The sequence below is a fragment of the Pelodiscus sinensis genome, chromosome 7, assembly GCF_052426305.1.
Source record: "Pelodiscus sinensis isolate ZL-2025 chromosome 7, ASM5242630v1, whole genome shotgun sequence".
Lineage (NCBI taxonomy): Eukaryota > Metazoa > Chordata > Testudines > Trionychidae > Pelodiscus > Pelodiscus sinensis.
In genome coordinates, this window is record NC_143058.1 from 34,000,881 (window position 1) to 34,025,668 (window position 24,788).

Below are 24,788 nucleotides of genomic sequence, written 5' to 3' on the forward strand. Positions count from 1 at the left end.
ATCCCCACAGCAAACAGATCAAGAGTATGTTGTAGAACTCTGTTTTTTTTCTTTATCTGCTTCAGACATACATATGTAATATATTCCCCTGTAAAAAAGACAATGCATTCCATAATAATTGTACTCATCAGCCTGTTGTAACTATTCGAACCATCTACTCATTGTCTCTCTTTTTATTTTTTTCTCCTTTCCCCCTCTTTTTTCCTCTCCCTCTCTTCCCTTTCCCCCCTTTCCTTATTTGTTCTTGGATCTGGACTTAAAATAATCCTGTCATCTGAATAAATGGGTTGCGCCCATGAAAGCTCATGATACCTTTACATGTTTTGTTAGTCTTTAAGGTGCTACTAGTCTATTTGTTGGGTAAGTTTTTTCATCATAATTTTAGTGACATAAGATTTTACTGACGTGCCACTTAAAGACTCTTAACTCATCTTTGGAAATATTTAAATTATGATTTATGAAAAAGTTGTTTGCTTGTTTATTTAACATTTATCCTGCAGTAGCACCTAGAGATCTTGGTCAGTTCTGAGTCCCATCATACTAAGCACTCTACTGCCACCATAACCATTAAAACATTTCCTACATTGCAGTTTATTGTTTGAAAAAAAGACATAAAGAATAAAAAGACATTGACATTCACTTGAAAATTATTGAAGTAAAAAACATGGGTAACCAATTTTAATAGAGCCCAACATTATATACAATGTAAGACTCCATTATATTGGACTTTCCTTGTTTTCATTGGTGTGTGTTTATGTATATTATAGGTATCCAGTACTGAATGTATGCCCTTCCATTGGGAGATGCTGTAGATCAAGAATTTGAAAGCATAGAAAGTACTATAGTATTGAAAATGCATTTTTGTTTAACCTGAAAATTAAAGGAAAGATGAAGTGATATTCATTCTTAACAGGCACACACCACATTCTGACAGTAACCCTGCATAAGCATCAAACCCAAGTCCATGTGAGTGTTGTGACTTAGCATAGACATGTCCCAATGATAAAAGCCTAACCAAGGAATAAGTCTCATACCCTTTCTTTGCAAAGTGCACCAAGAGCCTTTTCCATCCCTGCCTATCTGTAAGGTGGTAAGTCACTCCTGTGTGAGGCTCTAGCCAATGTACAAACCAGAAGCTAGTCTTGTAATTCCCAAACCAGGTACATAGAGCCTCCATAGGAGGAACGGTAGCCCAATCTGCTCAATTCCCGTCCAGGACTTGAAACTTACTCCTGCCTGACAGTTACAACAGATGCTCCAAGCCTTCGCCCAGGGGTGGGGAATCTTTTTTGGGTCAGGGGCCACTGACCTGCAGAAAAATCAGTCACACCCATGTTAGTAGATTTAGCGTGCTCCAGCCCCATGAGGGAAACAGCGGGGGCTCCCCAGTGCTGAGAGGGAGCTCTGAGCCTCAGGAGCCAGATCCAGGCAAGCCTTAGGTTCCCCTCCCCAGTTGTAGCCTGCTCTAGTCTTACTCTTTCTCCAGTCCTGCTCCTAGTCCTGCTCTAGCCTTTATACTGACGGCTATGGCTCTGACTACTAGACATGACTATCTCCATCACAGCTCCTGACACTTCCAGTCATGTCTCCAAATTCCACATTAGATCTAACAGCTGACCTTCTACAGCTTATGATGCCTCCTTTCAGTCAGTATGAGAGTACTTGTACTACCTCACCATCAAGATTGTCTTTCTTATGGTCATCATGTCAGTATGGAGAGTCAGTAAGCTTGAGATCCTGATGACTAATCCATCATATGTGTTCCTCCATAGGAACCCAGTGTGAGGAAACTGCACCATGGGTTCATCTCTTTATGCCTCTCAAAATTCCATCTCACAAGTATTCTTACCAAAGCTGCATTCTTTATCAGGAGAAAAGAAGCTTCGCACCCTGGATGTTTTCAGGGTCCTGCTCCATGATCTCAACAAGATCTAAACTTTCAGACACACCCCCCACATTTTTGTAGCTGTATCTGCCTCATGGAAAAGTTAAGCTATCTTGTCCTAAAGACTCTTTAAGTGGATCATGTGATATTTCCTTTTGCCATCAGTCTTTCCCTCGAACAACAAGGCTCACCTGACTAAGACATAGGTGACATCTTAAACCTGTTTCAGCTATATGCCATACTTTGTGATCTGTGAGACAAGTGTGAGGCACAACCTCCTGACTATTCCCTTGACATGGCTACCAGAGTAGATGCCAAATATTGAAGAGCAGGGCTTGAGTCTCTGATGGATGCAGAGGAGATGTTTTACTCCCACCATCTGGGGGATACTATTTGCCTTATTGTGGAATCCACACTGGCTGTAGAAACACTATTCAGGGTAGTTACTTTTGAAGTGAGATAGCAGTGTAATTTTCATGTTTTTAGAGTAAGGGAGTTTTACACAAAGAGTTGGAATTGGAAAGAGATGTGAGTTCTAAGCAAGGGGAGGAGTGTTTGTGAAAACAGCAATACATTCACTCTTTCTGACAGTTAAGATCATGTAGTAGTGGTGGTGTAACGTTACTGACTGTCATGTCTAAATTCAGGAATACTCAATCATTCGATCCCAATTTAATGCTAGCATAATGCTGCCTTTCAGGCAACCTGAAATATCTGAAAGAGCTCAGGTATCCAGTTTTGCAGCAGGATATGTTGGAACACTTGTTTTTTCACAGCCATTGTAGAAAATATGATATAGTATTGTCCGAGACAGAACATCAGAAATGGCTGCCCGTCGCAGGGAGCCATAGCCTGTAATACCTCTGAGGCTGGTATAGGGGGCTCTGTCTGTGAGGTGGAGTGTTTTCCATATAAGGGCATGTAAATTAATAATCTTCCCCTGCTCGCTCCACCCATTGCAGTAACAGATCAGCCAGTGGGCTGACTGGTGCTCAGGCCTGCTACTCCACCCACTGCAGCAAAAACCAACCTATGGGGTGATAAGTTCACAGGCAATAAAACAGGCAGGCAGCCCCTCTCTCACTGGGGATTCGCATTGAGTGAACGCCTGGCCTGATCACCCAGTCGCCTTGCACCCCCCGCTCTTGAGTCTTACTGAGCGTACTCCGAGTTGGTCGACCGAGTGGAGACAGTTTATGAGCGTGTGACCGGTACTTGTGTTCCTGCTGTCTCCAGAACTGGTATAACACCCCCCTCCCCCGCGCCCACCATCATCCCTATCCTAATTGATTTTTTAGTTGTCCTTATTGCTTGCCAAGTGACAGTGGCTAAAAAGTTACTGTTAGTTTATAAATAGTTGTGGTTTAGGTTTTTTACTGTTTCCTTGTATAAAGTTGTGTAAATAATCAGCCCTATGGACAATACCAGTGTTAATTCAACTGTTCCTAACCCCTGGGCAGTTATTGGGAATTATTGTGATTTAGAAAAGCCTCAGGGAATTGTTTTGTGTTGTCTGGCAATCTGTTTAATTTTTGTTCTGATGATTGTCTGGCGCCATCAAAATAAAATCAGTTTGTGCTTTTTGAAACCCCCAGTTGTGGTCTCATCCTTTCCGGCATCCCTTCGAACCTCGTGTATTACGGGGACTGACAAGTATAAATAAAGACAGAAGGCAAGTGAACAGCTTGATAAACATTTTAACTAGGGATGTTAAGCATGTAACTTGTTAATCATATAGTCGACAAAAAATTTGTCGACTACACGATTAATCAGTAATGTTAGCAGTGCAACTGGTCTTGCTTTGGTTAAATTTGGTTTTAATATTGTGTCTCAGAGCCCAAAATGCCATAACTGAGCATGAATGGCAAGAGGCCCAAGAAAGGTCCTCTGTACATTAGGAATGTTAAATTTAGATTAGTTAATTAATCGAATAGTCGATGGGCTTTCCATAGACTATTTGATTAGTGGTTAAGGGCACTTCCGTGGGGGTCTTGTACATTTCAAATGCAGAAGCCCTAGTATACATACTTACTTTGAAATATGATAACCAGCTAGCTTTCTCAGTTCAAACTGAGTTGATGAGATTTTTGTTGTGAAATGTTGGAAAGGTCATAAATAGGGATAAACTTAAAAAAACCAACAAATAGTCTGGTAGCACTTTAAAGACTAACAAAACATGTGGATGGTATCATGAGCTTTTGTACTCATTTACATGATTAAAAGATAAGCCAGGTCTTATCAGTTAGTCCTAATGGCTCCCTGAGAATACTGGATACCATGGAGATGCCTGTACTCAAGGCTGCTGCCTTTCTATTGTAGGCAGCTGGGGGAGAAGGGAGGAAGGGCAGAAGGTGGGAGCCAGTGCTCACAGGGAGTCAGCTAAGCTGGCTCCCTATAAGCACTGGCTCCTGCCTGCCTCCCTGTGTGTAAATGTGTAACCACTGAACATTTTAATTTACACAAATACATGATTTTTAACATCCCTATTGATGTTAAAAGGAAAAAATAATGGAAATATTCTTATCAGCTTTGCATTTTCCTGTTTTTCTAAGGGTATGTCTACACTTGCACCCTAGTTCGAACAGCGCGTTACTCCGATCAACAGCTGTTTCAAAGGTGAAAGTGAATGTCAGGATGTGTTAGTTCGAACCAAACCCCTTGGTTCGAACTAACATTACTCCTCGGTTCAAACTAACATTACTCCTCAAAAAATGTGTAGACGTACCCTAGAATATTATAGAAAACTGACGTTAAGGAGAGCCCTTTTTATCACCAGCATAATGGTATTTTGGAATGTTTTGCAATACTCTACTAAATCTATCATTTGCATTGACTGAATGTATTTTATAGGATTGTCATTTGTTCCTAGTGCATGAAAATGTCTTGATTTTGCATAAATTCTTCCAGTGAAATACATAGAAATACCCATTTGAATTGCTCACCAATTTGCAAATGCAGTAGTATTTCAATATGTATTAAATCTGAAAATGTTAATGTGGCAAGGGAAAGAGTTTAGATGGTCATAAATAAATTCATAATGTGAAGGAATGTTCAGTTGTGGGATTATACTGATAATCAGGGCTCACCAAGCGGCGCAAGCCCCACTCGCCAGCTGCACGGTTTCGCATGGTTCTGCGCTGGCTCTTCCGGGTTGTAATCTACTCGCCATAGGCGAGTCCTTCTGATAATATATTGATCTAGAGAGACTTATTGCCCAAGTCGTGTAGATCCTTGAGCATCTAATTTTTTTTGTCTCAACCTTCAAAATAGGCATATTTAGTTATATAACTAGTGTTTTACTTATCAGTCATAGGGTGTGTCTGCACTGAACCATAGCTTGAGATGTTATTTTGAAATAGCTTACTTTGTAATTTGGCACCAAATTTCTAAATAATCCAGTATTCCAAAACGTCCCTTACTCCTCGTGGCATGAGGTTTACAGAGATGTTGGAATAGTGGGCCTGAAATAATGGGCTCCAGTATCCTGAAATAGCATTGTAGTGTAGATGTAGCCATAATGTCCTAGTAGCTGCTTTGGAAAATACGTGCACTACATTTTTGTCAGCCTTTGTTCTAATTTCAATATAGTGTCCTTCATACAGAATCTTGCAAAATGTTCAGAAGCATTTTATTCATGTTACATCTCAGGTATGCAGTGTATGTCACAGGTCATGCATTTTTCAATCTTGTTACAGGTACGTTTAATGCAGTTTTGTGTTATGAAATATCTATAAGCAGGGCTCGACAATTAGGGTAGTCTACTCACCCATGGCGAGTAGATTTTAGCCCGGTGCGGCCGCAGAGCCCGGTCAGCACATGCGCAGCACGGTCTGTGCATTTGCAGCGTGCCAAACCGCGCGGCTGGCGAGCAGGGCTCGCCGCCGCTTGTCAAGCCCTGTCTATAAGCATTTCCCGTGATACTCTATTGTATTAATAACTCACAACGATTCTGAAGGTTAAATGGTGCAGACTAGAAAACACTAAATTAGTAACATTTAATTGAGAAATATCTGAGGGTTTTCTTTATTCTTTTCTGGTTTGAGGGTATTTTCATATTAAGAAAAGTGTTTAGTTTGTAAGTCTAAAATGGCACTTCCTAAAAAACTTTTGCGATCAAGGAAATAAATACAACTTTTTGTTTCCTTTTTTTGTAGCTCTACTGAGAAGTCGTTTCCTTGGAGATCAGCAGGTACAATAATTTTCTATGTAAACTTTGTCTCACTTTAAAAAAAAAAAAAGCTATTTAGTTTCCTCTGTCACCTGGGACAGTATAAAAGTATAATGATGACACAAATAGCCCTTCAAAACAGGCCATTATTTATTCCTTTATACCCAAAGATACATAGCATGCAAAGAGATAAAATCAGTAAGTGATCTGTACACACATTCCCCTCCTCTAACCTTTAAGCTTTCCTTATAAGCTTTGATGTTCCATGTAGTGCAGTTACATCCGTCTCCATCATCTTCCATGGTTCTATGGTCTCTGGGATAAACAGTTTGCCCTGTTTGCAGGATGTTCTCTCTCTGTTTCTCCTTCTTGTCTGTCAGCTCTTACTAACATACGGTGGCATAGCCTTTGATCTTGGGGTTTTTATATGGAAAAATACAACACACCAGACAAGTTGGAGCCAGGCACAGGGTATTCCCCCAATTAAAGATTTCCTCATTGCTTCCCAAAGGACTCTTAGTATACTTTATCATAGCCACTTATCTTTGCTATTGTGTCATTTCCCCCTTACTGCCTCCTTCATTGTAATACAGGCAGTCCCCGGGTTACATGGATCCGACTTACATCAGATCCCTACTTACAAACGGGGTGAGGCAACCCCGCACTAGCTGCTTCCCCCCAGCAGACCAAGGAGATGCAAAGCTAGCGCCCCTCCCCAGCAGACCAGGGAGACGCAGAGTGGCTTTTCTCAGCAGACACCTCATCTTGAGAATAAAGGACTGAGGGAAGTGAGGTGTGGGAGACTAAAACTGAGCTCTGGAGAAATGTTTGGCTAGAGTTTCCCCTACAATCTGTACCAGTTCCGACTTACATACAAATTCAACTTAAGAACAAACCTACAGTCCCTATCTTGTACGTAACCCGGGGACTGCCTGTACTGCATTCAGGCAGCTTAATATCATACAGGTAATTTGAGGGTCATATGATATTTATATAAAAATAGTGCATGTAACTTTCTCATTCTCCACATGTTAATTTGGAATTATGGCCAGTGTAGATCCTTTGGACTCAGCTTCCCTTTGCTCCCAACATATTGCAATGTGCTGTGGTTGTATTTAACATCTGATGAGAGAGTAATTCATTTGACTAAAAGTGGCTTACAGTGCCCATCTTGAACATAAAATTATTCCATCATATTTATAATAAAAGAGCCTAGACTTTGATTAAACATGCCTGATTTTTGTATATATAAATAGTAATTATTGAATAAGCTTCCATGTTTTTGTAATCTTTCTTGCAATAAATTTGTGACACACATAAAAATCACCATGGTGATGGTTGTAATGACAGTAGTGTGGAATCAAGATTTTATTGCATAATTTAAAGGAAAATTGACTTTGGTTTATTTTTCCTAACTGTGATAGATTTTTTTGAAAGCAATTTACCAAAGCTAGAAAATGTATTTTAAATTATTTAAAAAAACCAGTTTCCTATCATAAAATCATTTAAGAGTATATACCTAAATAACATACAGTATGCTGGTTTCTCAGTTATGGAGGGCAGGGGGTTGATATGCATAAGGAATTGATACATCACAGAATTTAATTTCTTACAAAGTCAACAAACTGACCTTTCCCCCTGTTTTGGCTTATACTTAATTATAAGGCCTGAGGTCTTCCCTGGGTTTTCTTTTTTTCCTTTTCTTAGGTTGGTTAATAATAAGACAGAAGATGATGAAAATGGACTTGACTTTTTCTCACAGTGCTTCTCACAATATGCATACCTCTCAATTCTGAATCAATATTGTAGTTTTTTCCCTCTTTTTTTCTTTTATAGATTAGATTTAAGATTTTAGTATTTTCACCACTACAATTAGTTTAAACTGTAGTCCTGGTAATTAGTTTGCCTGCCTAGATGATTTCTGGAAGGTATATTGTATTAAAAACAAACAAACCCCAAAACAAAACTGATACTTGCAATAGCCTACATTTTTGGTTTTTTTCCAACTACTTTTATGGAACATTGAAGTGCTAAGGCATTCTTAGAGCACTTTCTAAGGGATAGCAAATAAGTTTCTAACTACACTCAGTAAGTACATCAGAATCAAACTTTTAGTGACTTCTGTGACTGGCAAGAATTTGTATATGGGTTTATATGAACATTCCTACAGCGCTCCCCTAATTTAAAGTGAGGATGAGGCAGATGGCATAAGTGAAAAGCTGAATATACCAAAAGTTTTGATTGGAGGAAAGTTTTGTCCTCTGGAATGTCTGAAAGCATTTTAAAGTAATCAGAAATTGAACTTTTCCTTTTTTAATCCCTTTATTTTCTATTATTTTTTATCCCATTTTGCTATCTAATGTTCCAGCATCTTGTTCATGGCTGAAAAAGGAGTTATCACTTGATAAGTTTCATTATTCCTTTTCCTCTCTCCATCTTCCCCTCAATGTTCCACACGAACAGAAACCTGCACATCTTTGTTGTCTCTTTTCCTCCTTAATTTTCTTACGTATCATATTTCTTCTTGGTCATGGTTTGTCTCAATGATTTCCCCTTACACAATTGTGCCCTGCTGTTTCTTTTGTCTTTTAATGTTTTTCTCATCCCTCATCTCCTTCCATTTGTGTATTTCTCTCATCCCTCATCTTCCATTTGTGTATTTTATTTATTTAAATATGTTTACCCTGCCTTTCTATTTAAAATAATCAAGGTGGCTTACAAGAACAAACAAAAAAAAAATACAAATATATATAAAAATTTTAAATATGAGACCTCAGAGGGACATAACCAGCTAAAAACATATGGGCTGTGTCTACATTGGCATCCCTTTCCGGAAAAGGGATGCTAATGTGAGGAGACGGAATTGCAAATCCGCGGGGGATTTAAATATCCCCCGCGGCATTTGCATTTACATGGCTGCCGCTTTTTTCCGGCTTGGGGATAAGCCGGAGAAAAGCGCCAGTCTAGACGCGATTCTCCAGAAAATAAGCCCTTTTCCGGAGGATTTCTACTTTCAAGTAGGAATAAAAAATCCTCCGGAAAAGGGCTTATTTTCCGGAGAATCGCGTCTAGACTGGCGCTTTTCTCCGGCTTATCCCCAAGCCGGAAAAAAGCGGCAGCCATGTAAATGCAAATGCCACGGGGGATATTTAAATCCCCCGCGGATTTGCAATTCCGACTCCTCACATTAGCATCCCTTTTCCGGAAAGGGATGCCAATGTAGACGTAGCCATAGGGAAGAGGAACACACATATACAGACTCAAGCATTAATAAAAGCACGAGTAAAAAGAGTGGCTTTAGCCTGACGCCGAAACAACGCTAGAGTTGGCGCCATGCGAATATCCCGAGGAAGAGAATTCCACAGCCTGGGAGCAAAAGCTGAGAATTCCCTGTTCCATGTAGATGTTAATCTTATCTCTACACGAAGCAAAGTGTCTCCAGCTGACCTCAATCCCTGGGTAGGTTCATATGGGAGAAGACGGTCCTTCAGATACCCTGGACTCAACTCATTTAAGGCTTTATCGGTCATAACTAAAGCCTTAAACTGTGCCCGGAAACGTACCGGATGCCAGTGCAGCTGCCTAAGTACTGGCATAATGTGCTCCGTATAACTAGTGTTAGTTAAAACTCGAGCAGCTGCATTCTGGACCAGCTGAAGTTTCTGAAGGCTCTTAAGAGGCAGCCCTACATAAAGTGCATTACAGTAATCCAGTCGGGATGTAACAAGAGCATGAATCACTGTGGCCAAGTCATGTTTGTTCAGTAAGGGTCGCAGCTGGCAGATCAAATGAAGTTGCCCAGAGGCACTCCTGGCCACCGAAGAAATCTGATTTTCAAATGTTAAAAAAGGGTCCGGGAGGACTCCCAAGCTGCGTACCTGTTCTTTCAGGGGGAGAGTAACCCTGTCTAGAACACATGCCATGACACATTCATGAACAGATGGCCTCCTGATCCACAGGATCTCAGTCTTATCTGGGTTCAACTTCAGCTTATTTGACTTCATCCAAACCATCACTGCCTCCAGACACTGATTTAGATCAGTCACTGCCACACCTGGTTCTAATGTCACAGGGAAATAGAGTTGGGTGTCATCTGCATATTGATGGCACTGTCCTCTAAAACTCCTTATGACCTCTCCCAGCGGCTTCGTGTAGATATTAAACAGCATAGGGGACAAGATGGAACCTTGCGGGACCCCATAGCACAATCGCCACGGGGTCGAATAGCAGACCCCTAGCTCCACTTTCTGAAAGCGTCCTGACAGGTAGGACTGGAACCATTGCAAAACAGTGCCTCCAGTACCCAACTCCAGCAGGCGTCCCAGAAGGATATCCTGGTCAATGGTATCAAAAGCCGCTGAGAGGTCTAGGAGAATCAACAGGGATGCACTCCCCTTGTCTATCTCCCGGTATAAATCTTCTACCAGGGCGACTAAGGCTGTTTCAGTTCCAAAACCATTTCTCTCCATCTTTCCAACTTACTCTCCCCCTCTGAGTCCCTTTTAGTGAAGCTTGCACTTACCAAAGCAATATATCCATAGCCCCAGTTCCTGGTTGCTTAGGGACAGATGACTGACAAAGTTTCTTAATCACTGATCTAGAATGATTTCTGAGCCTGTGTAATAATGAAAAAATATGACTTACAGCAAATTATATCATTTACTTATAATGTAAATTGATGTAAAAATCTTAACATCATTTACCTTTAAATTGAAGCAATGATATCACTATGGTTTTGTTTACTATATTTTTACCATTAAGCTTTGTTTTGAAGACTTGTCAGCACAAGATACTTTGAAAACTGAGACTTGAAAAAAAAAAATACTGAAGTTAAAGATAAATGAGGGCACCACCTTAAATCATTTTTCTTTTCCTCTGCAGTTAGTAATTTACAGCTGAGAAAGACATCAGTACATAAGACATGAACTTAAATGAAAGCTCTTTATGCACCAGTACAACTCTATAGAATTTATAACCAAGATATAACATGAAGTATGTTTTGAAGATGTTCATAAATATAATATTCGATCAGCAATCCTGTATGAAAAGCTATTGAGGGCTTTGGTTTTCCTGATTTATGGTTGCACAAAAAGCTAGAGAGGGGGAAAACAATTTTATTGTGCATTCCTACCAACACCCAATAGTCCTTTTGAAACCTTAGGGATCTTTCTGTTTTTATCACAACTATCAGTGTTTTCTAGGTAGGGAAAGTGAGACTGATTCTGCCTGTGTATGGAACAAAGCCATTTTGATTCCCTCTTCATTTTTCTTCTGTGCCTTTTCAAATAGGGAAGTTATTGTTGTCAATTGAAATTGATTTAGTGCAATTGATGTTATAATATAGATGGTTCCCCTTGTATTGTTCTGAGACAAAAAAAAGTGAAATCAAAGATTAAAATGGTTACATTAGAGATAAATGTACAATAAATTAAAGGAAGTGTTCTATCTGCAAACTTATTACTCAAGACTCTTAAAAATATTGATCTATCATAATCAGTTATACAGACAATGTTTAAAAAGCTGTAGGAGGAAGACTTTTCAACATCCATATATTATCTTCTGTGCAACATTCATGTTGAAATTATTAGATGTAATAGCACTTCATGTCAGTTCATGGTCATAATAGTTGCTATAGTGGATTGATTGCAATGTCATAATAACCCAGCTGTTTTTGACCTAAAAATGTACTTCCATCAAGTAATTATGTCGATTGACTCACCTATCCCATGTATTTGTCAGTGGTTAGTGGGAAATGCTAATTGATTTCCATCTATGATTTGAAAGATATTTAACACCCACGACTCATAGAGGCAAATTAAGGAGTACAGTTTTAAAATGGATTGTTCTCTGATGGTTGCTTGCACAAGTATGAGGTATTTGATATTTTGTTTAGATCTGCATGCCAGTAAAACTCAGTGCTTTTCTTTTTTGCTTGTTAAAGTTTAGGCACAAACTTTAGGCGCACACAGTTTAGGCATCTTTAGCTAGGGCGATCAGACACCTTTTGTTAGATGTAGGGTTATTAAATATTGGGCATTGCACTAACGGTCCACCAATTGATGTATTCAGGGAATCGGGTATGCATCGAACTGGGATATTTCATTCAGCCGACAAAAGTCATTGCAGAACTGCACAGTGCTGCCCAGTTTAAATCGGAAGATAACTGCACTTGTACCAGGGGTTCATTCGTTGGGTTGGAGTGCCCTTGGACAGCTGTACAAGCCTTCCTTTCTTGCCAGGGTTTCAAAAAGTTGATGTGGTATATTTGTTCTGGCTTTCAACGTCCTGGTTATCACACCTTTTAATTCACTTCTCCCACAGGTTCAGTTATTTAATAGGGACCCTGCCACTGGGCCAACAGCTAACTTTCAGTTGTGGGCAATAGTACCTGTTACTCGATCTCCAGAATCACTGGATATTGGCCTGTCAGTTGTAGTATGCTCTGTGAGCTTCTTGGGCCTCCTCCATGTGTTTCCATACTATGCTATTCGGTTCCTCATTTGCAAAACATGCTCTACTATATTCCTCCCCTCAGCTGGCTGCTCTTCCCAAATTTCCTTGGATTTCTTGGGGATGGTGTCCATCCAAGAGCTCAAAGGAGGAAAATCCAGTGGGTGCCTAAGGTACCTCGTGAATAACAAACATAAAATAGGGCAAATAACATGTTCAAGTCCTTCCCATCCTTGCTCACCACCTTTCTAATCATCGCCTTGAGGGTTCAGCCAGGCCATCGGTCTGCGGGTGGTAGGTGGAGGTCCGCAAAGTCTGTACATGGAAAAGAGTACACAGATCCTTCATTATCCTAGAGCAGTGGTGCACACCTGTAGGTTGCGACCCCTAAGGGAGTTGCGGATGTCTTCCTGGGGGCATTGTGGCACTTAGATCTGGACTGCCGGGGGCTGGGTTCAGCACGGCACAGCACTTAGATTCGGCTGGCCAGGTGCTGGGCCCGGCAGTTGGCAGCCCTCGCAGCCCGAGGGTTGCAGATCAAAAAAGGTAGCACACCACTGCCTTAGACATAAATGGGGTTCCCTAGACGGTGAGAATCTCCTTGGGCAGCCCTACTCGGGTGAAGTTGGCTACTAACTCTTTAGCTATAGTCTTAGATGCTGTGTTATGTAAGGGGATAGCTTCTGAATATCTGGCAGTGTAGTCTAAAATAACAAATATAAATTGGTGGCCACAGGCCATTTTCTTCAATGGTTCCACTGGGTCCGTGGCAGTCTACTCAAAAGGGACCTCGATAGTTGACAGGTGTACCAGAGGGGCTCTTAGCTGGGAATGAGGGCTGTGTAGTTGGCATTCGGGACAAGAGACACATTGGAATGGACATGAGCAACACATCTCAAACAACAGTTACAAAGATAAGTAACCATTCAAGGATGGCAATTTGGCTCAAATAATTTCTTGAACCATGCATTTTAACCATGCTGATTATTTCCTTGACTTCCTACATCCTCTTTTGTGGCTTGATACTGAAAGTTGCTGAACACTCTGACCACAGTCTAGCAAAACATTTGAGCATATGGTGATTACACACATGCTTAAATTACACTGTATGGAATAAAAGAACCTTAGCTCCAGAAATTTGAATCTACAGTACTGAGTTCATGTTGCTGCCTTAAGGATTCCTGAAGTTCAGTGGGAACTGGGGCTCAGATCCCATAAATATGAACACGCAGAGAAGCTTCCTTTTGCCCCAGTCCCTATACCCCCCTCCCCTCACTGGTCATTCACCAGTATGTGGTAAGTGAACACACATATTGGGTCTCTTGTGCTTCTAAGCTAGCAGGATCTGGGTGAAGTTTAGTCACTATTTGTAGTTCCATATTTCTCTAAGCCACACTCCCAGGCCCAGGTTTCTTATGCAAGCCCTTCAAATGTGGGACATTGTGGTCCAACTGCTATAGCCCCTATAAGCAGTACCTTAAACACCCCCTACCCAAAACCCTCCAGTTGCTTACACACACTCCCTTAAGGTTTTCTCTAGCTGTGAGTACTCTGGCTTCTACTTTCTCTGGGAACAATGGGACATGAGCACCAGGAACCCCAGCTTAGCAGAAGAATTTCTTATTTACAGTGACTTTACTCTTGAGTACTTGACAATTACAGATCTTTGCAAAACAATACAAGTCTAAAGCTCTCTCCCATCCCACCTGGCTAGACTCCTAAGACTGATCACCTTTGAGTCTTCTTGTTTACACTACTGGCTAGGCATAGTTCCTCCCACCTGCTTTCCCATTCTTCTGCCCAATCATCTTGCATATAGCAATGGATTCGTCCTCTGGCCTGAGAAGCACTTTTCATTAAATATAGTGCTTTTTAACCACAAGATCACTTTTTCAATTTAAATGCAATAGAAGATCTACCTCAAACCCTAATACCCTTGCCCGGCTTTCTTTCCCCCCTCCCCCCCTCTCTGAGGCCTGGACCTGCTCACTCCACCCCCCCCCCCCCCCCCAAATCTCATTGACTTTCACCAAGCTGGGGTAGGGGTGCTTGTTGTTCAAAATCTATCTGGAGATATTATTTGCTCTTAAATACAAAAAAAATAAAACTGATCCTAGAAGAGGAACTAGTGATCATCTCAGCATCTAATAGCTGCACTACAAAACAGAATAAATTTGAATTTAGGAATAAGTATAGACATTTACTTATATCAGAATGGATACCTTTTATAAATATGAGCTGCGTCTCCACTTTATCTTGCACTTAATGGAGCTATATTAATGCAAGCTTAAAGGAGACTTCATTCTACACTTTTTTGGTAGGAGAGAATATTGTCATAATAACTGATCACGAGTAGAAAAATGAGAGATTTCCACAACAAAAGGGATTCACTGTTCATAATTAGAAGTATAAGTGTGGCGTTACAAATTCTTTTTTTTAAAGATAATCCAATGAAGAAATTTATTTTAAGGGCTAGTTTAAGGATGAAATTACACACTTTTTATGTATTAAAGTCAATTAAATTCTTTACACAAGATTGAATTCTCAAACTGAAAGTTTTACTGCTCCATTATCTTCTTAAAATACTGAAAATAACACTAGTAAGATCTCTTGTGAAGTACCATTCAATGACAAAATAGTGTGTGCTCTCAGAGAAAAATGGACACAATAAGGAAAGTTGTTAAAGGATCATTTCAGATTTACTTATTTATTTATAATATGCATTGTGGTTCTTATCTGAAATGTGACTAAAACCATAGTCGTGGTTTCCATGTTTGCTGTCTCTGTGATTTTTACCAAATGTGAAAGTTTACATGTAAATATATTTTTTGAGCTTTCTTCTATGATCTCAATTTGGGATCTGAAAGTAAAGCTGGATTCTTTCCTTTAAACATCTGTCATTCATATTAATAAAGGTTCTGATTAAGTTTGTAGAGATTCTCGTGTAGGCTCATTGTACTACTGATTTTTATGTGCGTAAATGACTTTGTAAACATTATGTTGGTAGTACAAAAGAATAGAATTTATCCAGCCTTTTAATTGTGCTAGCTCTGTAGTGATAAAAGACTTAATCAATAAAAACTTATTCTTCTTTTGAGTGCTTGCTCATGTCCATTCATCACAGTTGTATGTGCCTGCCACATGCACCAGTGCCAGAAGTCTTTCCTTAAGCAGTGCCAGTAGGAGCCGGGTTCCTCAGTGTTGCCTGGAGTGGTGCAAGCACACCATATTATATAGGGCACCTCCAACCCCTCCCTCCCTCAGTTTCTTCTTGTTGCTAGTGAAGGTGCTTGGAACAGCATGTTCAAGCCTTTGCTGTAGCAAGCACTCCCTTTGCATTGTTGGTAGTTCTAAACGAACAGCTAAGTACCTGTAAATTTTTTTGAAAGCTTCAGAGGGGTAGGGAGTTATTCTGTAACAGGAAAAACTTAAAAAACAACGAATAGTCTACTAGCACTTTAAAGACTAACAAAACATGTAGAAGGTATCATGAGCTTTCCTGAGCACAACCCGCTTCTTCAGATGGCCTAAGTGTTGGAAGTCCAGATCCAAGAGTAAATAAGGAAAGGAGGGAGAGAAGGAAAAAAGACAGTGAGTAGATGAGCTTCAGAGGGATAGCCGAGGAAGTCTGTAACAGGAAAAAAATTAAAAAAACAGAAGTCAGTCTAGTAGTCTCTTTTGAAGAGACTCTGCCTAGGGGACAGAGCATAGGGCAGTCCCATGTCAGTCAGCAATCTGCATGCTGACTGCCTTCTGTTGCCTAGGGGAAGGACAGATCTTGGGTAAGTGTCCCATTTACAGGTTCCTCCGTCTCAAAACTATTAGAGCTAAGCATTCATTTTAGAGCGTTCTTAGTGGAGTCAACACTTGCCCCACAGGATCAACAGTTGGAGACAGCACCCAGGTATTGGGGCCTCGGTGAGCAGTGCACCACCGGAATCAATGGCTTGGTGTTGCCCATGGCCCTGACAAGAGCTGCTAGGAAGTTGGAAAGAAACATGGCCCCTCATAAGGCAAAGGAGAAGAACAGTGACCAACCAGCGGACCGTCTGGAAAAGCCTGACGAGGCACTGAGCCCAACGTCTTGGTCACCTTCATTGGTGCTAGAGGTTTGTCTGCCCTGCACACTGGAGTCATTCGTGGCTGTGCAGGACATTAGTGCCATGCCAATACCGCCCCTCATGCCAGGGGGGCCCCGGCACAGGAGTAAACTGCCGTTTGGTCTCCGATCTCCTGGCACAGTCTGATCACACTCTCCTCCGGTGTCCAAGAGGAGAGTGCCACAGAGTGCCCATAGGTCTAAACATGAGAGACCGGGGCATGATGCGAAAACTTCCGCATTAGTGCACATACCTGTGCAGGATGCACACCCCAGCAGCAGAGGTCTCAAAGGGATAGCGAGTCACCTTACTCACCGCGCTGACATGGGGACTCCTCTCCATGGCACCGGCACTATTCACCACACAGTAGATACTCACCGGCATTAAGTCTTCCCGGCTGCAGAGGCACATCTTGCTTCTCCCAGTCCTTGTACCAGTGCTGTGGATTTTCTCTTCAGCACCATTCTCGAGACTCAAGGAGTGGCTTTTCTGGGTGTTGTAGCTCCCACAGACTCTCCAGATGTTCCCGGTTTCTGTCAGTAGGGGAGTCCTGTTAATGGAAGGAGCATCCACTCTTGCAGTGTGGCTTTAGAGGCAGCAATCATCCCTCTGGCACAGCAGTCAGCTCAACCCTCAGTGCTGTCAACGTGAGAACTGCCGGTGCCATCCCAGGGTACACCATAGGCACCATTTCAGTGGTAGGCGCAATAGTGCCTTTGAACTCCATGGGTTTCCTGATATAGCCCCAGCTTACCCACTCAGTTGCTGGACTGTCCCAGGCCCCCTCGGTGCTGTCAGTCTCATAGGCCTCAAGAGGATGCAGGGACACCAGTCTCTCCTCCTCCCACCCCCAACAGACATCAAGGTCACCCTGTGAGGAAGGCCAAGTGGCCCAAGCCACCTCCTCTTCTTCACCAGACAAGCTGATTTCCTCCAGCAGTACCCCAGGAGAACTGGAGATCCCACCAGGATTTCCTGAGGAGGGTGGCCAATGGCTTGTGCCTCCAGGCCAAGGAGGTGGAAGAGATATCAGACTCATTGTTTGGGGTCCTGGGACAAGCAGGACTTAGCTGGGTACCCTTGCCGTGTACTAGGCAGTTGCCAAAATTGCCAAGACCCTCTGACAGACCCCTTCCTACATCCCACCTGTAGCTAAGAGGGATGAACAGAAGTACTTTGTCCCAGCGGGGGACCACGACTATCTCTACACTCACCAACTCCCGTGTGATGGAATCAGTGAACCACAGAGAGTGCCAGGGCCAGACATTCCCCACCCCCAAGAATAAATACTCCAAACGCTTGGACTTGTTTAGTAGAAAGATTTTATTTATTTATTTATTTATTTTTGGGGGAGGGGGGGAACTTTCAGTTAAAGGTGGGGAAACACCAGGCCTTGTTCACTTAGCAGGTGCTGACTAGATGAGACCACCTTGCCCAAAGCCTCCTGCAAGTAGTACAAGGCCCTGATCGAGGAGGAGGCCTCCATGATGCTGGCAGCCTTGCAAGTGGTGTCTGATGCTGCAGACTCGGCCGCTTACTCTACGGCATGGGTTCCCATAGTGGGGGGCATGTGAAGAAATTCCAGGGGGGACGTGAGGCGACCCAGCCCCGCCATCCCCCGGTCAATCCTCCCCCCCTAAGTTTTGCTGCTATTTTTGTTTTTTTGGCCCCGGTCAGTTCCTTTTTTTTTGGCCCCAGTCAGTTCCCAGTTGCTCCATGTGGGAGCTCAACAAGTTTTGCTGCTATCGGGGGGAGGTGTGCGGGTTTCTCAAAAATCAAAAAGGGGGCGTGATGCCAAAAAGTTTGGGAACCACTGCTCTATGGCTTCCACCATCTCCATGAGGCAGGCAGCCTGGCTGCTTCTTTCACGCCTTTCTTTAGCGGTCCAGAACTCCATTCAGGACCTCCCTTTTGACATGGAGGTCCTATTCACTGAATAGATGGACACTAAGTTGCATGGGCTAAAGGACTCCCGAACAATCTCGAACACCGTAGGCATTCAAGATCAACATACTGGACTCCTAAGATCTTGCCCACCTGTTCTCCTTCAGGTTCTGTCCCTTCCTCCTGGCATAGAGGAACATTACTTTGGACCACGGTCCAAGCCACTGTCTAGCATAGCTACATCCTCCAGCTCTCCTCCACACTGCTCTCCCACTCTCTTCCCCCGTCCTCCTTTAGGGACCCTTTTCACAAGCATCTTCTCCAGTAGGAGCTGTCCCAGTTGCTCCATGTGGGAGCAGTGGAGTGGGTGCTGCCAAGTTCAACAAATATTTGGTCCACCTCAAGTTCTGTGTGGTCTCCCTGGCCACTATCATTCCCAACCTATATCCCAGGGACTGATATGCCGCCCTCAACCTTGAGGATGCATATTTCTATATCTCCATCTTTGAGGGTCACAAGCACTTCCTGAGATTTGTAGAGGGAAAGAACCACCACCAATTTGTTGTCCTGTCCTTTGGCCTATCTGCGCCCCCAAGGGTTTTACCTAGCACACGTTGATGGTTGCAGCATACCTGCGGTGTCAGGGTATACAAGTGTGCCCTTATGTGGATGACTGGCTCGTCAAGAGCCCGTTGAGATGGAGGGTCTGGCACAATGTGCATCTCTTCCTGAAAAAGTCCTTCTGAGTACCACCTCAAAAGATAGAGTTCATAGGATCAGTTCTGGACTCGACTACGGCCAGAGCATCGCTCCCTCAAAAGAGATTCAAGGCCCTGTTAGCCCACATTTGGCAACTCGAAGACACCCCCATGACTCAGGCACGAGTGTGTCTGCAGATGCACACAATCTGGCTGCTTGCGCATACGTGTGGCCTTATGAGGCCTTTCTCCCCAAAGTGGTCTCTACCTTCCACGTGGACCAGGACATTTTTCTGTTAGTCTTCTATCCCAAGCCTCATGCGAAAAATGAGGAAAGGCATCTCCACATCTGAATGTGCGCCAGGAGCTGGCTTTTTACCTGGAGAGGACACGTACCTTTCGCAGCTCCACATGGCCTATGCAGAGTGTGGGAGCGGTTCCCCAATTTCCTCCCAGCGATTGTCCAAATGGATCACTTTGTGCTTCCCCTGTGCTCTGAGTTGGCAAGGGCCCAGTCACCAGAGTTGATTAGGGCCCACTCCATCAGGGCTCAGGCTTCCTCACATGGTTTCCTTGCACATGTGCTGATCCAGGACATTTGTTGAGCGGCGACATGATCATCAGTACATATATTCATGTCTCATAATGTCATTGCACAGCAGGCCAGGGAGGATGCTGCATTTGGCAGGGCTGTATTGTAGTCTGCATTCTGATGACTCCACCCACCTCCACAGACACTACTTCCAGTCACCTATGTTGAATGGACAAGAGCCAGCACTTGGAGAAGAAAAGAGTTACCTGTTCAGTAACTGATGTTCTGTGAGATGTTGCTCATGTTCATTCAGCCTCCCATTCTCCTTCCCTCTGTCAGAGTTCCAGCAAGAAGGAAATAAGGAGGGAGAGGTCAGGGGACATCTAATATAGTGCAGTATGTATGCACTCCAAGGCTAATGCTTAGGAGAAACAAACTTCCAAGGATGTTGCATGTGGCAGTCACGTGCACCTATGTTAAATGGACATGAGCAACACATCTCGAAGAACACCAGCTACGGAACAAGTAACTGTCTTTTTATACTAGACTATAGATTAAAACGTATAGAGAATTAAGGCCATGTCTACTCTAGAAACCTTATAGCTGCAGCTTTCTCTTGTAAACATAACTAACCACACCCATATGCGGCAGTAATTATGTTGGCGGGAGAGTGTCTCCTGGTGACATAGGGCTGTCTACGCTGCAGTGAAACTTATGCTGGTCAGGGCAATGTATTTTTCTTCACACCCCAATGTACAAAAGTTTTACCAACAAAAGTGCTAGTGTAGATGTCCATTAAGTTAGAATGTTCCAGTTTTGCAGTCTCTTCAGAGTAGAAACACATATTAAAAAATACACTGTATATTTATTAGATATGAATCTGCATTTTGCATCAAAGGGGAAGTAGAAAAAAATGCAAACATTTGTCACCCTCAGAAATACAAGAAAATACAGATTGAAACTCTCTTCAGCAGTATTCTCTGGTCCAGCAATATCTATAGCCTGAAAAGATATTGCAGAGAGTCCCGATGGAAGGCCAACAGCAAGGATCCTTGTGGAGCCAGCAGGGCAGTTGGCTGCCTGCAGCGAGCTGATGGGGTGCTGCTCAGTGTGTGGCAGCAAGGTTGCCCAGTGAGGTTGGGAGCCATGGTAGCTCAGTGGGGCAGGCAGTTGCAGCACGTGGCTGCCCAATGGGTCCCAGAGCCCCAGCACAGTGCTCCCCGGTGGGTCCCAGAGCCACAGCAGGTATGGCTGCCTAGCAGGGCCAATAGGAGGTGGGGAGCCATCTGGGAGGCCAGCAGCCAGGCCAGTGGGATTAGCGAGGGGGGACCAGAAACGACTTCCCCTGGTCTGGCAAAATCCCTCATCCGGGACTGCCAGACCAAGGAGATCCAATCTATAGCTTGAAGATCTTCTCATATACCAGGGAAACTGTATATTTCCTTATATTCCATTTAAGTTCTTTGTAACAGGTGGTTTATAAGACAATAACAATACTAGAAAATTTACTGGTAGTTTTATATGTAACATCAACTAATTGACTTTTTGTTTTCAGATGTGCCAACTACAGATGTAAGCAAACCCAGAGTGTCCGACAGTGTCCATATCAATACATATCAAATTAAAGCAGAGCCAGAACAAGGGAACCTCTACTCACCAGAACAGACATCTCTCCATGAAAGTGAGGGTCTGTTGTATTCATTTTAAATACTGGAATTTTATTTCTTTATTGATTGTGCCAAAACTGTGTAATAGCTTGTTCTCATACTGGTTTCATATCTGCAGGGTCAGTAGGTAACTCAAGAAGTTCAACACAAATGAATTCTTATTCTGACAGTGGTTACCAGGAAGTAAGCAATTTCCATAACAGCCAGAACTTGAGCAAGTCAGAAAATAGACAGCAGCATTCACTTACTGGAACCACTAGTAATCATTTGGTGAAAAACTCACGGGCTGAAGGACAAACTTTAGTTCAGGTACGCAACATAGCAATTTTTTTTTCAGCTTAGTTGTTGCTCTGTAATGCATTTTGAACACAAATATGTGGCTAATTCTAGCTTTTTTATCAGCTTTGAATAAATGATGTTCCTTTGAAAAAATTTCAGTTTAATAAAATAGTAACATTTTACTAGGCAAATAGTGTAGGCAACCCGAAAAGCATTTATTTACTAAAAGTATTATGCATCCTGTGTTGGCAATTAGTTGTAACTGTAACCCAATGAACTCTTAAGTACAACAGGTAAAAGAGTATGTTATTTGTATCCTATCTGGACAGAATCACAGTTGAAGCAATTTAACTTTATAGAAGACAGAAATCATAATCAGATTTATGCCTGTGTTAAAGACAAGCAATGTTTGTCTGCTGCCCCTTTTTCCCCCCCAGCTATTTCTTGAATCAGACACTGATACCACTCCTTCTTTCTTTCAGTTTTATCTTGTTGTTATATACATTGGTCTGTTATAAGAGAGAGAAGTCAACACTATCTAGTTATTTATTAGAACTGTGGGGTGGAAAAGTGTTAGTATGTTAACAAAAAAGGAAGCAGAGTACAACTCAGAAATGCAGTATGGAGAATTTTAGATTGAGAAGAGGTGAAAAATAAGTGAAGAATTCAACTAATGTGTTTTCACAGGGAGAAAAACATAATATAATGGAAATGTAGGAAGTAGAGAGACTGAAAATTTACTATAAAATTAATTTTTACTGTGTGGTCAATTTTATACTGTGTTGAATGATGTGGGTTTTTTCTGATGGCTTTTATGTTTGAATAAAAATTAAAATCCAGGACCAAAATGTTTGAAATGAATAAAACTTGTTTTGTTTTTCTATTTAAATAGCCTTCCGTAAATATTGCTGCAAACCGAGCGATGAGGCGTGTTAGTTCAGTTCCATCCAGAGCACAGTCTCCTTCTTATGTTATCAGCACAGGTGTTTCTCCTTCAAGGGGGTCACTGAGAACTTCTTTAGGAAGTGGTTATGGTTCACCCTCAGTTACTGAATCACGACCCCTTACTTCTAATGCATATTCATCCACTACATTACCTGTACAGCGAGCAACTTCTCCTTATACCACACAAAGACCTGCTTCACCAGCAGCTGTACGGCGGATCAGTTCAGTCACATCTAGGCAGTCAGCTAATCCCAGTGGAGGAACTTCTCAATACCAAGCATCTGTCAGAGTGGGCTCACCACTTGCTCTAACTGATACACAGACAAGAGTAGCTTCTCCATCTCAAGCGCAGATGGGATCATCTTCCCCAAAACGCTCAGGCATGACTGCAGTTCCACAGCATTTGGGAACAACATTACAAAGAACAATTCATGACATTGACCAGTATGGACAGCAATATGATATCTACGAGAGAATGGTACCGCCACGTCCAGATAGCCTTACAGGTTAGTAAAAAGGTAAAAACACTGCTTAAAACTTGATGCACACTGTCATATGTAGAAAACCAGTAGTGCAATTATAAAAATACAAATTAAACACTATAGTGTAAGAGAAATTATTCTAGGTTCTTCAAACTAGTTATAATTGATGTATTAAATGATTTATTGCATTCATATTTGCAACTATGTAAGTTTATAGTAAATGCTCTAATTTCCCTCAATTAACAAATTACAAGAGCCATGTACAACATAGTGTGCTTTTTGGACTTTATTAGAAGCCAAGTTGTATCTACACACTTACATGCAAAGGTTACATACAAAGTTACAAATGGTGTGGGTAAATTTGCATTAAATCTAACTGTTTTAAATAAGTCCTTAATGTTGTTTGATTTTATGTGGTACTTTTCATACACTAGCTCAGGAATCTCAAATACTTTGCAACAAATTTAAGTATTAACATTATGACAACAGCAAATGGGGCAGCTATTATATGTTTAGATATAGAACCTGTTTGTTTTTAGAAGGTAAATGCTTGCTAGATTAATTTTACTTAGGGTATGTCTACACTAGCTCCCTAGATCGATCTAGGGAGGCTAGTGTAGATGTACCCTTAGACTTAAAATTGTGTGTATGTGTTGCCCTTTCTTGTCTCTTAATTTTCATTGAGCCATATGTCAATGTGATAATGCAGGAAAAACATGCTATTTAATTGTGAATGCAGATGAAAGTGCTTGTTTAATTTTTCTTTTCCACTGCTAAAGTCCCGGCACTCCCCAATCTGGTCCTCACTCCACCACATGAATTAGCTGCCTGCTCCCATCTCCCTCTCCTTCCTTTTCATCTGAGTAATAATAACCTGCCAACTGATAAGGCAAAAATCAGTATCTGACATGTAGACCTGGAAGATTTTTCAGAGAAAATGAATAAAATGTAGTAGCTGCATAACCTATAGTGTGATATTACTGTAAGAGACTACTAATACTTGGCAGTTATCTTGTACTTTACTTTTTCTCTAAGTGATTTACAAATATGAATGTTTTAGTTTTACACTGTGAGCAGTTTTACCACCTGAAACACATCAATCTATGAGCATGCACAGCCTTTAGGAAAAAGGGACTTATTTGAGTAATTGATATAAACAGATTCAACAAATCTTTAATATTTTTGTTTAATCTGAGAGCAGCAAGTAGCAACAGCAGTAGTCTAGGTTGCAGAATAGTTTCTTATAATCTCCACTAAAAGTTTTCCAAAGCATTTGTATTTGATACTCAAATATTCTATGCTTTCTCTACAGTTAAGTTATATTTAAGTTTGAATAAACTCCCTTCAGCAGTTATGAAAAGACAGGTAAATTTTTCCCAATATAAATTAGTTCTCTCATTTGTTCAGGAGGAATAATTTAAAATGCCTGAAACTTTAGGTACAAATTTATATGTGATTAATGTTCTGACCACTGACACCATGTGTGTAAGAGTACCTACTAAGATGTACTTTAGGGGAGGAAATTGGGACAGAGGAGAAAAAGATTAGTATTGTGACAGCCTGTAGCACTATTTTTATAAATCCATATTTCTGTAAAAGCTGAGGGAGAGGGTATTAGAGTGGCTGATCAGCTCGTCTCTTTCCTCAGGGTTTGTGGTCTCAAAAGAGGATCAGCATGGTACATGCAGTTGTCTTGAA

At 41.8% G+C, this 24,788-nt stretch overlaps 1 protein-coding gene across 11 annotated transcripts in view; it reads left to right on the plus strand.

Annotated features, from left to right (window-relative positions):
- The window catches only part of PKP4 (plakophilin 4), a 242,555-nt gene that overhangs the window by 120,114 nt on the left and 97,653 nt on the right, over positions 1 to 24,788 (plus strand). For 5 of the 11 annotated variants that reach the window (XM_075933439.2, XM_089779730.1, XM_075933435.2 and 2 more), the window contains 4 exons: positions 6,040 to 6,074; positions 21,273 to 21,398; positions 21,473 to 21,693; positions 22,556 to 23,114. In XM_075933439.2, coding sequence (XP_075789554.2) covers positions 6,040 to 6,074; positions 21,273 to 21,398; positions 21,473 to 21,693; positions 22,556 to 23,114 — 941 coding nt within the window. Of the gene's footprint in view, positions 1 to 6,039; positions 6,075 to 21,272; positions 21,405 to 21,472; positions 21,694 to 22,555; positions 23,115 to 24,788 lie in introns of all 11 variants that reach the window. The other 6 variants (XM_075933436.2, XM_089779731.1, XM_075933441.2 and 3 more) reach the window with 2 other exon arrangements.